General features: G+C 45.3%; 1 protein-coding gene across 1 annotated transcript; it reads right to left on the bottom strand.

The window, feature by feature from the left end:
* Nucleotides 1–695: 695 nt before the first annotated feature.
* IDS (iduronate 2-sulfatase) lies at nt 696–14,565 on the bottom strand. The gene is made up of 9 exons (XM_030576014.1): nt 14,345–14,565; nt 12,981–13,117; nt 11,676–11,853; nt 10,490–10,578; nt 8,407–8,607; nt 6,703–6,873; nt 5,892–6,018; nt 3,769–3,942; nt 696–2,678 (listed from the first exon to the last, which is right to left on the bottom strand). Exons 1-9 carry the CDS (start codon nt 14,559–14,561, stop codon nt 2,173–2,175), a joined length of 1,800 nt encoding a protein of 599 aa, XP_030431874.1. The 5' UTR covers nt 14,562–14,565; the 3' UTR covers nt 696–2,172.
* Nucleotides 14,566–15,388: the final 823 nt, after the last annotated feature.

Raw genomic sequence — 15,388 nt, 5'->3', positions numbered from 1 at the left:
GGTGCACTTGTCTAATTCTACTCCCTATGGAGATCTTGGAACAGATGCCAGAAAAGAGTACCTATGGGAGATGCACTGGCACAGGGGAAGAGCAAACACTGCAGAGATACCGAGTCTCCAAACCAATGCCCCCACCCCTCTAGGGATGTTCTGAGATCTCACTGTTGCCCTTTGAAAGAGTATCCACTAGTATCCAGATCATGGGCCTACTTCTGCCCAATGGGATGATTCTAGGGCAACATCCCCAAATCAAAGCCTCACCAGTTATGCTACTGGCTCCGCCTGCCCTAAGAAGCACAGTAAAGCCAGGTCAGTGCTAGGAAGCTTCAGTTGCCACAAATAACCCTGCACCAGCAGGACGAAATACAGTGTCCAAAATAGACAAGTCATGCTGAAACATTTTTACCCAGGCACGTGCAGAGGGGGTAAAATGAACTCGTTGAGGGAAAACATTTTCATAAGCACCTAAATATCTTAGGAGCCTAGGTTGAAAAGAAAGTCAACGGGATTTGGCACCTACATCACTTCTGAAAATTGGACTGGAGAGCTTTTGAAAATTTTAACCAAGGAGTTACTGTGGTCATTAAAGAATGCAGAGAGGGGGCAAGAAAAAGCCATTCAGCTCTTCATATAAAGCGGTGTACAAACACTCATATTGCCAGGAAACAAAATTATATAATAGTACAAAAGGAACAAGTCAGATTATATTAAAACGTGTCAGGAACTTTTTTCAAAAGGAGACATTTTGAAATTCAAATAGCTAACAGAGGCAAATTAAAGGTTTATTTAAAAAAAAACGCTAAACTGGAGTGAAATATGCTTGACTGCCCCTTTTAGTTCTAGGGAATTACCATGTCAAACGTTAGCACTAAGGTTGATGGGATCAGAACCCATAACTCCCAACTGCCACTATGTCCTTGGGTAAGTCACTTAACCTCTGTTATGATGGTGCACACTCACTTCCCATAAGCACCCCATCAGGGGTGTTGCGCAAACCTGCCCTCTCACTTTCTCTGCTCCTGGTGCCCCCCATAGGCAGCTGTCCTCATCAAGTGGGTCTTCAGTGGTTCAGACCTCCAGCTAAGGCATGCACAGTGTAAACATTTGAAGGAACTCCTGCCGGGATAACACAGTCCAACAAATGTTGGTCTTCTCTGGGGTCTTCCACCCAGTCTCTGGGCTTGTTTAAACTCTAACCCCTTTTCTGGGCTCCAAAACAAAACTTGTCCCCTTCCTTAGCGGCTTTGGCCACTTCGCAAGCGGCTGGTGGGGGAGCCCGGGCCTGACCACTACTCCGGGTTCCAACCCAGGGACCCTACAAGTAGCAGCCACCTGCTGCTTTCTTTAATATCTGCTGCTGCTACATTCCCTGGGCAGCTTCCCATTCAGTCCCATCCTCTTCACCTGTTACCTTATGGTTACAGTTGACAGGTTCCCTGTTTGCATAGGGTCTCTAACGGGCCTCCTTGCCTGAAGAGTACCCGTGTCCTACACCTTCTGGTCCCAGCCAGCAACTGCCCTGTAGCTCCTTTTAATTAGGCCTGCTGCACTGATTGGCCACTTCACTGCAGCCTTTCTAGGCAGGCCTGGAGGACCCACCTGCACTGCTCCTTTTCTGGGGTGGGGTGTGGAAGGATCACAAGGCTTCCAGCAGGGTGTCTCCAAGGGCCTGGCACACCCCGTCACATCTACACTTTAGTCTCCCCATTTTACTTAAGAGGACACTGCTTACAAAACCCATTTTTGACTTAGGTTTTACATGATATGCTCTGCGCAGACTTGCACATACACAAGCAAGTTATACACTCTGCTACCTTTCAAGCTATCCCATCTGGCAGAGGGAGTACACTTTTCATTTTCACTGGGGAAGCTACCAGATACTGCAATGTTAGGGACCATGCCAGTATCTACCTGAGTATATACTTGTCCACCTTTGCACAGCCCTTTAAGAAGCACGCACATGGAAGTTATTTCTTGCTCCAACTAATCTGAAATCTGTCAGGCTAAAGCCCCCCGTGCACTGTAACAAGACGAAACCAACAGCTACTATTTTTGTATGAACAGGATTTTAATTCAGCCAGTTGCTTTGTGTACAACACAAAGTTTATACAAAAAGGAAAGTGTCATATTACTTCAGCAGCAAGAGTGCACGCACAGGGAGCATCCCCAGACCTAACGCCTCAAGAACCTAAGAAACTTTTTGACAAGGTTCCCATGCAGACTACTATTATATATGTTATGATCCTCATTGGGATCACTTCCTACCATGTATAGCTCTCCTGCATGGACATCCTGCAAATTAGCACTAAAGTTACTGGGATTAAACCCAACCCACACAGTATAGCGATAGTCAACGGTACGCATGGAATACCCCATTATTTTTATGTCTTTCAGCTCTGGTTTATCAGAGTCCCACTGAGGAGTGTCTGCAGGTCGTGGATACTGGCTGAAAGCTATAGGCTCCTCATGGTCATCTTCAATGTCATAGTCATGGTCATAGTCAGTGTCATAATCATCCTCCTCTTCATTGGAGTTAAAATGCTGGACAATACTAGGCCCCTGGGTGCAGAGCGCAACATGAAATGAAGGCTCAGGGCACACTGGAGGAACCCACAGGCCTGCAAGTTCAGCGAGCGTTGAGAAGAGAGATACAAGCTCAACCATTTTTTTGGCTTTTCCTAGAAAAAGCATCAAAATACAAGTTAGAGAATAGCATGGCTCATCAGCCTGTATCTCATCTTTTTAGATGCTTAACCAGAGGAGCTCTTTATCAGGTGCATTTTGCATTTAGTTCATAGGGCAACAATGCTTGGCTATTTGAGAGAGTGCGTCTTGTAGTTCAGAGGATACCTGTCCATGTAGGTGTTTATACCAAACTTAACACCAAGAGAAGAATACTAGTTTTTCCCTCTTCTATTCCTCAAATGTTCTAACCAGTGCCTTGGAAGTACTCTCTCCTCCTTTGAGGAGAGGCTTTTCAAAAAAAAGATAAATGACCAAGTTAATTGCTAGATGGTGGCAAGTTCTACCAAAACATTGCTTTTTGGTGCCCTCACTGCATACATCAGCACAACTGCAAACCAACTGCTGCTGCAGAGACAGCTGAAGCCACTATCAACGGTATCCTTTAGGCCTAACCAACATAAAAATAGGGCTTCCTTTTCATTAATGCAGCCCTGTAGCTGTTTCCACTAATGAAGATCTAGCTGAAGCAAACGCTTGTATTCACAGATGATTTTAAGTCTTGCTCTACATGAGCACCATGGCCACAAAGACCAAGACTGATGGCATTAGCCAGAACCAAACACTAGACGGAAGAGACCTGTGCAAGCTTTATTTAAATCTGCAGGGCAAACACATTTTGACCAGCAACTCCCACTGCTCTCTCAGTCCTGCACTCGGAACAGAAGTGCCAAATTGGTTTCTGCTGTAGACGTATCTTGCCTCCTTTATGTAGGCGACAAAGCATGGACCTGCTGAACTTAGGGCACACTGAGAACAGACGATTGCACAGACTTTCCTAATCACTGAGCTGAGAGACTAGATGTCAACCTGTGTGTGTTCAATATACAGTAGTGCAGATTGGAAACCTGGGCAAACCCTTTAACGCCAGGGCATCAGCACTCAGGCGTAGCCCCATGGCAAAAACAGGAAGCAGCTCCTAAGAAGCTTCAATCCCACTGACCTGTCTGCCGATGGCAAGCACAATCGTTCGGTTAAGATATGGGATTGCAATTGCATGTGCTTATGCAACTGCTGAAAACGTACCTGCAACTACAGAGTCCGATACATGCGTGAAGGGGTCAAGGTAGGGGAAGACTCTTTCTCCTGGATGAGCAAAGGAAGACGTCTTCCCTGGTACATAGAACATCAGTGGCACTCGGGTAGCGACATCAAAATTGCTGTATTTTGCCCATTCTCCGTGTTCACCCAGAGACCATCCTAGAGGATACAAAACATCATTTACAGAAAATACTAGATTGCTAGCTTAGTGATCATTTCCGTTATGAACTGCCAAGCAGCCAGATTCACCTGCTCCCAACAGCAGTGACCTGTGGTCCTTGAGGCACTATTCAGTTATTAAGTTTATTTTAGCTTGTAAATATCAATCTGTGTTTAACCGTACTGAGAGATTTCTCCAAAGTGGAAATTGTTTAAAGAACCAACAAAATCTTGCACCATGATGCTCTTTCACCAATTAAGCAGCTACTCCTGCCCCGGCCCCCCCGTTCCCCAATTAGAGCAAGCATTCAAGTCTTAAAAATGCAGCATGAAGGAGGAATTGGGGCATGTCATTTTGCACATATGCATCTCCAGATCAATTCCTTGAAGCATTCACGTAAGATTTACATAGCTGCCAGCTCTGTTACTCTGTCACTGAGCAGCCCTTGGAGCCAGGTTGTCAAATCATCCCTAAGGAACCAAGGTGAGATCAAAACTCTTTGGAATCTTGCCCAACAATGCCCCAATCCTTTAAGAGGGAGCGGATGGCTCATGTGCCACTCTTTTCTGGTATATTCACCCACCAGCTTCACCAGAGGGTGGGGAGGAACGGGTGGGGAGGGGAGGGTGACCAGAGAACAAATGTGAAAAATCAGGACATGGTGGGGGGTAATAGGAGCCTTTATAAAGGAAAAAACCCAAAAATCGGGACTGTCTCTATAAAATTGGGACATCTGGGCACACTAAAGGAAGCACGCTCTAAAAAAGAACTAATCAGCAATGTTCAATGTTTTGAGAATACTATTTTGTGATTGCTCAGCAAACTGAGATCCTGGAACTATAGCTCAGTTTAGTGAGACAGCGCAAGGGAGAAAGAAGAATTGAGTCTACACAAGAATGACCCCAAATCACATCTGCATATAAGGAAGTATATCTAATCCAGTGATTTTAACACAAAACACTATTAATGCTTCTATTCTCTAACTCACTAACTAGTTAAGCCAGCTAAAGTATTCCTAAGGAAGGACCTTAGAATAGGCCATTTAGCCTAGAGCGGTGTAGTGGCAAGTTTCAAACAAACAGTTTAGTAGTTCTCATTCTCCCTAGATATTGAGGCATTCCCCGCCCATCCTGAATTTAAATGGCATTCATAGTGCTATCCGCTAGAGTGCCCGATCCCTGCAACATGGACTGTAGCTGTATTGCTGAGTTGTTGGTTTAGACATTTCGCAACTGCAAGCACAAGTGAAAGAAACTGCAGTTGATCAGTTAATGAGAAAGTCTGCTACCCAATTCAGCAGATGGGGCTTCTACAAATGGTGATGGGGGAGCTATCCCAGGGCACTGTTCTTCCAGTAGGAGTCACTCCCTGGGGCAGAAAGAGCTGAAAATGCTGCAAGTTTAGGCTACTGAGCTATGAGAGGGCTCACCTCTCAAAAGCAAACCCTCCACATGACTAGGGAGAGAACTACCTGCAGGGATAAAGAAGTTCTGCAACCATGGAAGCGTGTGTTAGGGTACATCTACACTACCTACCAGATAGCGATCAATCTATCCGGGATCGATTTATCATATGTAGTGTAGACGCAATAAAATCGATCCCCGATCGCTCTCCTGTCGACTGCTGAACTCCAGCTCGGCGAGAGGCGGAAGTGGAGTCGATGGGGGAGCGGCGGCTGTTGATCCCGCCCCGCAAGGACGCAAAGTAAGTGATTCTAAGTCGATCTAAGATACGTCGACTTCAGCTACACGATTCTCGTAGTTGAGGTTGCGTATCTTGGATCGATCCTCCCGCCCCAGTGTAGACCAGGCCTTAGAAGTGTATTAACTAGAGACCAACAAGTCAGGTACATAGGGCAAACATGAAAGTGATTGATATGGCAGGATTAACTTTCACAGTTCAGAACAGAGTTGTTTGCATATAGCCATGGAAGTATTTGAATGCTTACCATGGTCAGCAGTAAACATCACAATTGTGTTATTCGAGAGCCCAGCATCATCCAAGGCATTCAGCAGCAGGCCAACCTGTGTATCCAGGTAAGAAACTGCTGCAAAATAGCTCTGACGAATCTGCCGCTGCAAGTTATTCCAAAAAAAAAAAAAAAGGGGGAGAGTTGCTTCAATTGTACATACACTTGCTAGCTCTGCTCTAATAAAAGGTCCTGCAGCATTTTCACTGTAAAGTTTTATTTTCAACTATCTGCAAATAATTCATGCCCCAAGTTAAATTTAACAGAGGGAACAACTAGGAAATTCCAAATATTTCCTACAAGTTCTTTCAAGCAAGAAGCTCTGAGCCAATCAATGCTGTTCCTTAGGAGTCCCAGCCAGCACTCTGTTGCTCCAGCAATGCCCCACAGGAGTCAGTGTCTTCCCGGAAGGAAGGCTACCTGAGGTCCTTAAAGAGGAAGGGCTAGTAAAGGCAGATGGATTGCTCCAGGGCGGTGATAACATTCCTGTTAGGTTCTGAACCTCCCCTGCAGCACTCGCAGCCCAGAAACAAGAGTGGGAGCAGGAGTACTACACGCTACCACACAGACTCACCCTCAGCCTACTCTCTGCTAGTCTGACCCACCTCACAACTCAGTTACAACAAAGGCTGGTCTGACAGCTGTGAGGCAGGGCATGCGAGCTCTCCAGAGTGTCAAAAGCTGGATGCACCTTGAAACATTTCACTGTTAACAGCAGCAGCCTGTGCTACCTTGCACTTAACTGTGATCCAGGAAATTCTGATTTCAAAGCAACACTTGGGCTGCTTACCTGGAATTCTTCTGGAATTGGTCCATAAGGGAAGCTGATGTTTAACGCCTGGACGTCCTCCCTTTGTCGGATATCCGTCCAGGGGTTGTATGCGACAGCAGGCAGTTCTTCAGGTACCCGAGGGTCTGGGGCTAGTGTGATGTTTTCCAGTGGGTACAGCTTGAGAAATTCCTTCACGATACAACACAAACAGGTATTAAGATTTCGGTACAGCAAAACTAAGGTTTGCAGTTATAAAGTTGGATTCCTTCTCCATTTTTTGTGAAGAGCACCTTGAAACTTCAAACAGCAACTCAGATGTTTACGGTACAGACTGTACTGCTGTCGTGTAATGTTCTTAGGATTACTGCAATGTTATATGTCAATCCTACTTCTCCTATGATTTCCATAGCCAAGCATAGACCTTTATTTTGCTATATGGCATCCCAGCAGCATAGCACTCATTCAGAGCACTGAGAATAAACTGAAACACAGAGCAAAGAAAAAACAAGGATTTGTACCTCTTCTATCTTCTTTGGGGTTTATTTTTAAAAGCCTGAAAGGTTTATTCTTCCAAGAAGTGGTTGTTTGTTGGCTTAACTTGCTTACTTTAGACATTCAGGTCTTGTCTCTCCTGCTTTTCTTGGAAAGCTACAGATGCCCATAGAACTAGTTGGATTATGGCAGATTTACCACACACATGAAACTCAGTTAGCTAAAGGGGGAGGTAGTGATTTTTACTCCCACTGTTTAAAACACTGGCTTTCCTAATACTCCCTAACTCACAATGACCGAGTTAATAAAAAGGAACACCCTCGTTAAAGAGTCAACCCTTTGCCTATCAATTAAAGGTGGAGGAAGCTCAGAATCCATGAGATCTCCAGCAAAACAAGATCTGATATTTCAAAGGCTTTAAAAAAAAAAAACAAAAAAAGGCAGAAAGATCCCCTCCAAAGCCTTCTTTATACATCATAAAGCAGCAACCACTTCTCCTTTGGTGTTCCCACCACCACCTTCCCTTTACCTTTAAGAAAATAAGTTTCTCAATGTAAAGGATACTCAGCGGTAGCTAGTTAAGGTATGTTGGCAAGCACCAACCTAATTTGTGCTTTTAGCACAGAGCATCTATTCAGGAGACTTGCAGAAGATAACGTTGTACCAAGCTGTTGTGTATGGCACCTAACTGGCTCATGGCACAGACTACTCATCTCAGATATGGGAGAGACCTACAGCATGTGTCAACAAGTGAAGTCTTCTCAAAAACACAAGGTCCAATCCTGCTCCCTTAGAATTCAGTGGAACTTTTGTCATTGACATAAATGGGGAAGAAGATCAGGATGCAAATCATTTAGGGCCTCATTCTGCCACCCTCAGACAGAGTATACCTCACTGCACAAGTAGTCACAATAATGTTCAGCGGGGACTAACACACTGAGCAAGGGTGGGATTTTAGTCTGGCACTTAATGCTCTGTGAACACACTGCTCAGATTAAAACATTTAAAAAGAATATGGACTTTGACTCTGAGTTACTTTTCTATGATGGCTGCTACGAGTGTGTCTCAGCTTTTCAGTGCAAGAATATTTTTCATCTTGCTTTAGAGTAACAGTGTAAGATACTTGTGAAAATAACTTTTAAAAGGTTAATGCTGGTCATTGAATAACTTTGGATGAGGTTTCATTCACCATAAAACCCAGTGAGATGGTTTTACTCCAGCCTTCCTTACCTTAGGATACCTCAGCGGGATGTGTGGTTTGTGATAACCGACAGCCAAGAAGAATTTACGGTTCTTTGTTTTCATGATGTTCAATAAGCGTTTGGCCTCTTCGGTGCTCTGCATATCTGGCAAGGTACCCAAGGGCACTTCTGCCACATCAACTGGGCAAACCAAGTTGGCATGAAGCTCTCCATCTTTTCCTTTACAAGTCTTCAGGAAAACAAAGAAAAAATATCAACTTTAATTCTATTAAACTAAGAACACACACATCCCATAGGCTTCAAGAGCAATTCATGTCTGACTCTACTCAGAAGGATCACTCTGCCACCACACAAGATGGTGCATTAAAGTCTGGTCAGGAAATTAGTGGCTAGTGTTAGTGCTAAAGAAGGTTCGCCATGTTCTAGGTAAGCTGATCAAAACCACAAAGGAAAAAACAGCAGTATTTTCCTGAGCTCAGATATACACCAAACAAACAGGCAACTTTTATTTGCACCCAATAAGAAGCAGAATCCTAGCTCTACAGTTGGCTTGAAGGTGTGATACCAAAGTTCTAGAATCCAGGAAACCAAGGCTCTGTGGCTCATTGGTGAGTGGTTAGAAATTGGTTACGTGATCAATCTGCCCTTTTGCTCCCTCTGACTCTGAGGACTCATGGAATGCTATCTTGGGAGCAATTACCTGACCCACTAGTTTCTTGGTATGTGCCAACAGTGGCTGATATTTAGTCACTAGAGAAAGACTGACTGTTGTAAGGGGTGGAGAAGAGAAGGTGGCCTTTGGAGTATATGCTAAACGTATGCTGTATACTGAGAGATGCGAGTGGCTGATGCAAACACTAGCTGCCACTGAAGTCAGTATTTTTCAACAGTTAACCTCACAACCCAGTTAGACCAAGGCTGAATCTTGTCTCACATAGGGACTTCCTAGTATTGCAGTTTATAAAATACCATGATTGCATGGTAACTGTTGACTCAGTGCTTGACTAAATGACCTACATTAATGTGAAAATTGTCATGTCCTGAGCGCTGCAGATAACTCTGTCTAACCCCCAGTGGAGACGTAGATAGGTCGATGGAACAATTCTAGCCATGCCTCTCAGAGAGGTGGGTTAACTACGTCAAAGGAAGCATTGACACAGGAAGCATCTACACTACAATACTACAGCAGCATAGCTAAAGCACCATAGTGTACATATAGTACAATACTTACAAAAATGTTACATTGATTCCTTTGGACCACACTTATTGCAACTAACATTCTGGAAAGCTGAATAAGACAGGAAACTCTGGTTTTACATGGCTTGTCGAAAGATGGCTGTCTTAATCCCCTCTTTGCAGGATCAAGTGTTGTAATTTAGCACAAATTAATCTGGGATGTGCAAAGGTCCAGGATCATGCACAGAGGTTATCCTTAAACCATGGGCCATAGTTTGTGCCTAAGTTAACAAACGCCATCTGAAACCCACTAACAGTGTAAACAGAACCCACATTGTTGTGCAGCTGGTGGCTTGCTGGCTTCTTGAGTGGGTTTTAAATGGTCTCTATCTACTAAACTAAAAGATGCATTAACCACTTCTACATTCAAGTGATTTTGGGATTCTTATTGCATAGAGTTGGTTCAAATTCAGCCAAGTCAGCTGACATCACTTTACCACCTAGAGAAGAGGCTGAGGTAATTTGCAAGAGATGATAGCTATAGTTTTGAGATAAAGGATTTAATGCTCTCAATACAAATTAAGGCCCCCAGTCTCGCAAGCACTTACACGTGGTCAGTAATCCCACCAAGTTCAAGGGAACTACTCACAAGCATAAGCACTTGCAGGATCGGGCTCTTAATGAGCATAACCATACTTTGTACAAAGAGACATGTCCTTTTGTCAGGGAGATGAACAGAAGTGTATTTGACTAATGATTTTCCTCCACAGTTCTAACCCACTAGATTACAGAATCATAGAGATGTAGCTTTCCAATTAACACGTTTGACTCAGATTAGCAAGAGCTTGTACCTGACAGTAATAATATATTTATATCCTGTAACACTCTCCACCCATCTTTATTTGGGTCCACAAACAATCAAACTGCCTGCTTACCTTACTGTTTTCATATTTTTCAGCAGAGGGATGAAAAGGTGGCATGGACCAACTGTACGGATAGTCATCACTATGATTGGATGAAATCCCTGGAAAGTAGTAAGCAAAGCAAATATTAGAAGTGGTCTTATAGCTCACTCAACTAGGAAGAGTTCAGCTACAAGATACACATGGTTAATTTGTTCTGTTAACGTAGAAACTGTTCCAGCAGGCCCACTAATTTTATGAGCTAATTCGGGACTAAGGAAGCATTTAAGAAATAAAGGATGAAACATTTGCTCCAGCTACCAGTCCCTAAAACACAGCTGGCTATGAGGAAAGGGAAACCTCAAGCATCTTGAGCAAGTTTAGCTCTGGGTACAAAATAATTAGGACTAATGACGGTATTTGTGTGTGTATATAAATTGTTAGTAAAACAAAGAATCATTAAAATTCTACACATCCAACAAACAGTTTAGCGGTAGCAAATTTCAACAGAGGAATATCACAGAAAAACCTTGTAAAAATCCTGTTTGCCAGAAGCTGGGAATGGGCAACAGGAAATGGATCACTTGATCACCTGTTCTGTTCATTCCTTCTGGGGCAGATGGCATCAGCCACTGTCGGCAGACAGGATACTGGGCAAGATGGACCTTTGGTCTGACCCAGTATGGCCGTTATTTGTACATAGTATTTTCAACTCTTTAGTGTTGTTCAAATAGTGAACTCATTTTCTATGCAGCTTAACTGGGGGTATGATTCATGCATACAATGCTTCTTCATCCAATAAGGTGATGTCAGACTGAAGTGTGGTTAAGCAGTGTACTGTGTAATGTGAAGCATGTGGAAATCTAAGTCCAAAGTCTCAGAGAATGGCCATACATTTAGTTATATCTCGGTGCATCTTTAGCAGTGTCTAAATTCTAGACAAGTATGGACATTAAGTAGTATGTGAAAAGTTATAACAGCTCAATTCCCACGGTTAAATGATGCTGTGCAGTTAGCACCCCACTTTTAAATGTAACTCTTTAAAATTTAATGGTTGATACAAAAGCAAGGACAACCTAGAAGGACTTTATTCTGCATCAGACATATGACAATGATTTTAGGTCATTTAATAGAAAACAAAAAAAACCTGTCCCTAATTACACAATTCATTGGTGGTAACCTGTTAAATGAAGATTCTAAGTGTTGTTACAAGCCATACCAGGGTGAAACACTTTTCCTATGGACATGGTCGTGTAGCCATTCTCCTTGAAGTACTGGGGTATTGTGGAATAGTTTCCTGCATGTACTCTCCAGTAGGAGTGGAAATCATAAAGCCGTGTGGTGTCGGGCCTGCGTCCAGTTAGAAATGACACTCTGCTTGGAGCACACACAGCTTGCTAAAGCAAGAGACAGGAGAATTAATGCCTAATGGAAAGTCGAGTATATTCAGTTTGTATCTGAAGTGCAATCAAGTGATTTTGGTGTCATTATGCAAAATGTTTAGGGGCTGGTGGAATCCAACTAGCAATGTTTAACATAGCTCCCAGCTGAGATGTCTGGGATCATTACTCTGGGTATCAGACAGACACTTCTTGCCCACCACCCACATCACCAACTGATGTCCAGCTACATGTGTATTTTCTTGCACTTGGGATCTCAATCTAACAGACTCCTGAGAAGAGGCTAGAGCTTTGATTATGCAGCCAGTAACACAAACTGTGTGACATCAAAGACCATGCTTTTGAAAACTGGTAACAGAGTTGGAGTGGAAACGGCAGATGGACTGTGCTGACATTAAGTTACGAGCACAGGTATCTGGGTAGTCTTAGCAATAATGCAAAGAACATACAAGTGGGAGATCCAGGTTAGAATCCAAAGGCTTGAATGTCTGTTTCATACAGACAAGAGTAACTCCACTGAGATCCCAAACTCCCTAATCAGATTCAGGGCCTTGGTTTCTGGCTTCCTGGTGAAGGCAGGGCTGAGAATGCAGACATATTGTGCTAGTCAGCCAACCCAGCAAAAGGGAAGGAGTAAGATTTGGAGTCCTGAGCTTAAGAATGATGATTAGAAGTTGCCCCTAAAACGAAAAATCTCAACAATATGAGGGATTTGAAATAAACATATGCTCACAAAAGGGGGAGAGGGTAAATATAGAATAAGCTTTTACAAGACTACATTTGGGGTGGAAAGCACAGAATTGGTATTGCACAAAATGGTGCCAAATGACTTTTTTTTTTTAAATAGTATCTCATTGTTATTAGTGAAACCCAGGAGCTGATGTTAAATATTTAGAGTACCACAACATTACTGCTAACAGCAGGGAGAACTGTCTTCATTGTGTTCCTTTCCTCATTCCAGCAAAAGTAAACACATAATACAGTTTAGCCCAGCTTACACCCGAAATATTTTAAAATACAGCAACTGGCTATTTCAATGGTCTCACTAGCACTTTCTGTACCCAAACCATTAAGTATTTTACAGAAATACTAATGCTATGTTTAAATTAAGTTGTGTTACGTACTTGAGCATAGGCATTCTGGAACACAATGCTTCGAGATGCAAGCTGGTCAATGTTTGGAGATTTTACAAGGCTGTCTCCGTAACAGCCCAAAGTGGGACGCAGATCATCCGCTACTATGAAAAGAACATTCATGCCATCTACAAAGAGAGAGTTACAAGACATTAACTTAGGCACCAATGAGTACAAGCTAATCTGAGAACTGCATACTTATTGGAACGTCCCTATACCTCATTTTAACTCCTTAACCCGATTAAAAACATCAAGCGGAGCCTCTGACATCCTTATAAGATAACAACATTTAAAAGGATTATCATCAAAAACTTGTTTAAGAATCCAAAGATCCCATTCTCAACTGGCCCCAAGGAACTACCACAATAAATATAATTAATAATATTTAAGGCAACTGAGGGCACCTTTATAAAAGACTTATTGAAACAACCTACAAAATAAAAGGGGAACAATTACAATTCAAGCAAGTGCAAAGATTTTCCAGCAGACATTTTGCCTGCTTCTAGGTTTCATACTCTATAATCGCTTTTACACAAGCTAAATTAAGATGTCACCATGTTATCCAACCCTGCTTAGAGTAGTACTGCTGCTTAAAGAAAGATGAGCCAATGATGACAGTGTCAAGCCTGACTGGTAAGTCTACACTGCAGCTGGGAGTCAACCTCCCAGCCTGGATTTTTGCTAAGGGGGTTGGTGCTAGTGGTGTAGGATAGCCCCCCGAGCTTGGACCCAGCCTACCCCCAGGGCGGAGCTCGGGGGTTAGCCTGAGCCTCCACCTGTGGTACAATATCCAGGCAGCTACTCCTAAGGAACCCTGCCCACCCCAGCTGGGAAGCTCAGCGCAGACAGACTTTCTCAGGCAAGCAGTGGCCTGGTCCAGAGGTTAGAGCACCAGCCTGGGACACACTGCTAGATCCCCAGCAAGTCATTGAGGCTGCACCTGCCCAGGAAGCAGGTGTATTGAACTCTGCTGTTAGCCCCCACCCCCCGTGAAGACGGAGCAGTTCTAATCTGCACAGTGGGCAAAATAAACCCTGCGGGGAGCCTGGTGTTTCCCTTGACCCGCCAGCGAGAGTTAACACCGCAGCTGCCTTGTCCACACTGGGATTAACAGGGGCTGGGCAAGAGGGTCCAGGGGAGGGCGGGTTACAGCCCCTGGTCACCCCTCCCGCAGCCAAGGCCAGTCCCCGCCGGCCTCAGTGTCCCACCTGCTGCGGGCTAAGCACGGGGCGGGGCCCCACTCGTGCCGGGGAGTCCCCCGGGGATCCCACAGCACGGTCTCAGCACAGACCCCCGCCACCACGCACCCACCCCACCGCAGCTCCCAGGCCACCTCCCCCGCGTCCCAGCGGCACCTCTGGGCGGAGGGACCGGCCCTCTCGGCCCGGCTCCAGCGGCCCCCGAAGCCAGCAGGATCCCGGCACAGCAAATCCCGAGCAGCCAGGGCCAAGAGGCCGGGCAGCGGCAGGAGGGAGCCGCCCGCATTTCCCGGTCCGCCCAGCCACGCAGCAGCAGGGAAAGGACGCGCCGCCCGCTGCGCTCTGCAGTGTGCGGCCTGCGCTGCGCCGGCATAGGGGCGCGGGGCTCCCCTCTGCCCTTCCCCGGGGCGGGGAGAGCCGGGGGGGGCGGAGCCGCCGTCCGCCCTCCCCCGCGGAGGAGGCAGAGCAGGGCCTGGCCAGGTCGGCGGAGCTCAGAAACGGGCCCCCTTCTTCTGATGGGGAATAGCCCCAACCCCAGCACTTGTCACTGGAGATGGGCTAGATCCAGCCCCCTGCAGCGCTAGGGAAGTTAGGGTTCTGGGTTAGGCCTGCAACTGGCCCCCATGGCTCAGTAGCACTCAGGATCGAGCCCCTTATGAGCCTTTAGGGCAGGGACCTTGCTTTTGCCATATTTGCAAAGGACTAAGTGCACACCTCTGGCCAGTCTGCTACTGCCCTTGATCTTGGATCCTTGTCTTCAGGCTGGCCTTGGACAGCAGCTGCCGGTTGGAACTGCAGGCAGTTGGGGGCCCTGGGCTAGCCTTGGCAATGCCTTTCCCGACCCTCTGGCACTGGAACAGGAGAGGGAAGTATATAAGGCCCAGGGCCGCATTTCTAATTAGGCTGAGTAGGCATGTGCCGAGTGGTGTTCTAGGGGTGCCTACAAGTGGGGGGGCACTGAAGATGCTGTGCCTAGTGGCGGGTAAGGTGTAAATCCAGCCCTGACAAGGCCCTATTATCTCACCCTCTCTCCCCATGACAGGCACTCAAGACCATGTTTCCATATCCTCCTGCACTGGGACCAAAGTGACCCTGAGTTACCGCTTGGCCTTGTATTCTTATCTCCATTGGCCTGATTGATAGTGCATTCCTGTGTAAAACTGTCTGCAGCCAGGCACATACAGATACCACCATGGTCCA

Source organism: Gopherus evgoodei, chromosome 9, assembly GCF_007399415.2.
Source record: "Gopherus evgoodei ecotype Sinaloan lineage chromosome 9, rGopEvg1_v1.p, whole genome shotgun sequence".
NCBI classification, from domain to species: domain Eukaryota; kingdom Metazoa; phylum Chordata; order Testudines; family Testudinidae; genus Gopherus; species Gopherus evgoodei.
The sequence above is the reverse complement of the archived record's forward strand: the minus strand, read 5'-3'. Positions and strand labels throughout refer to the sequence as shown.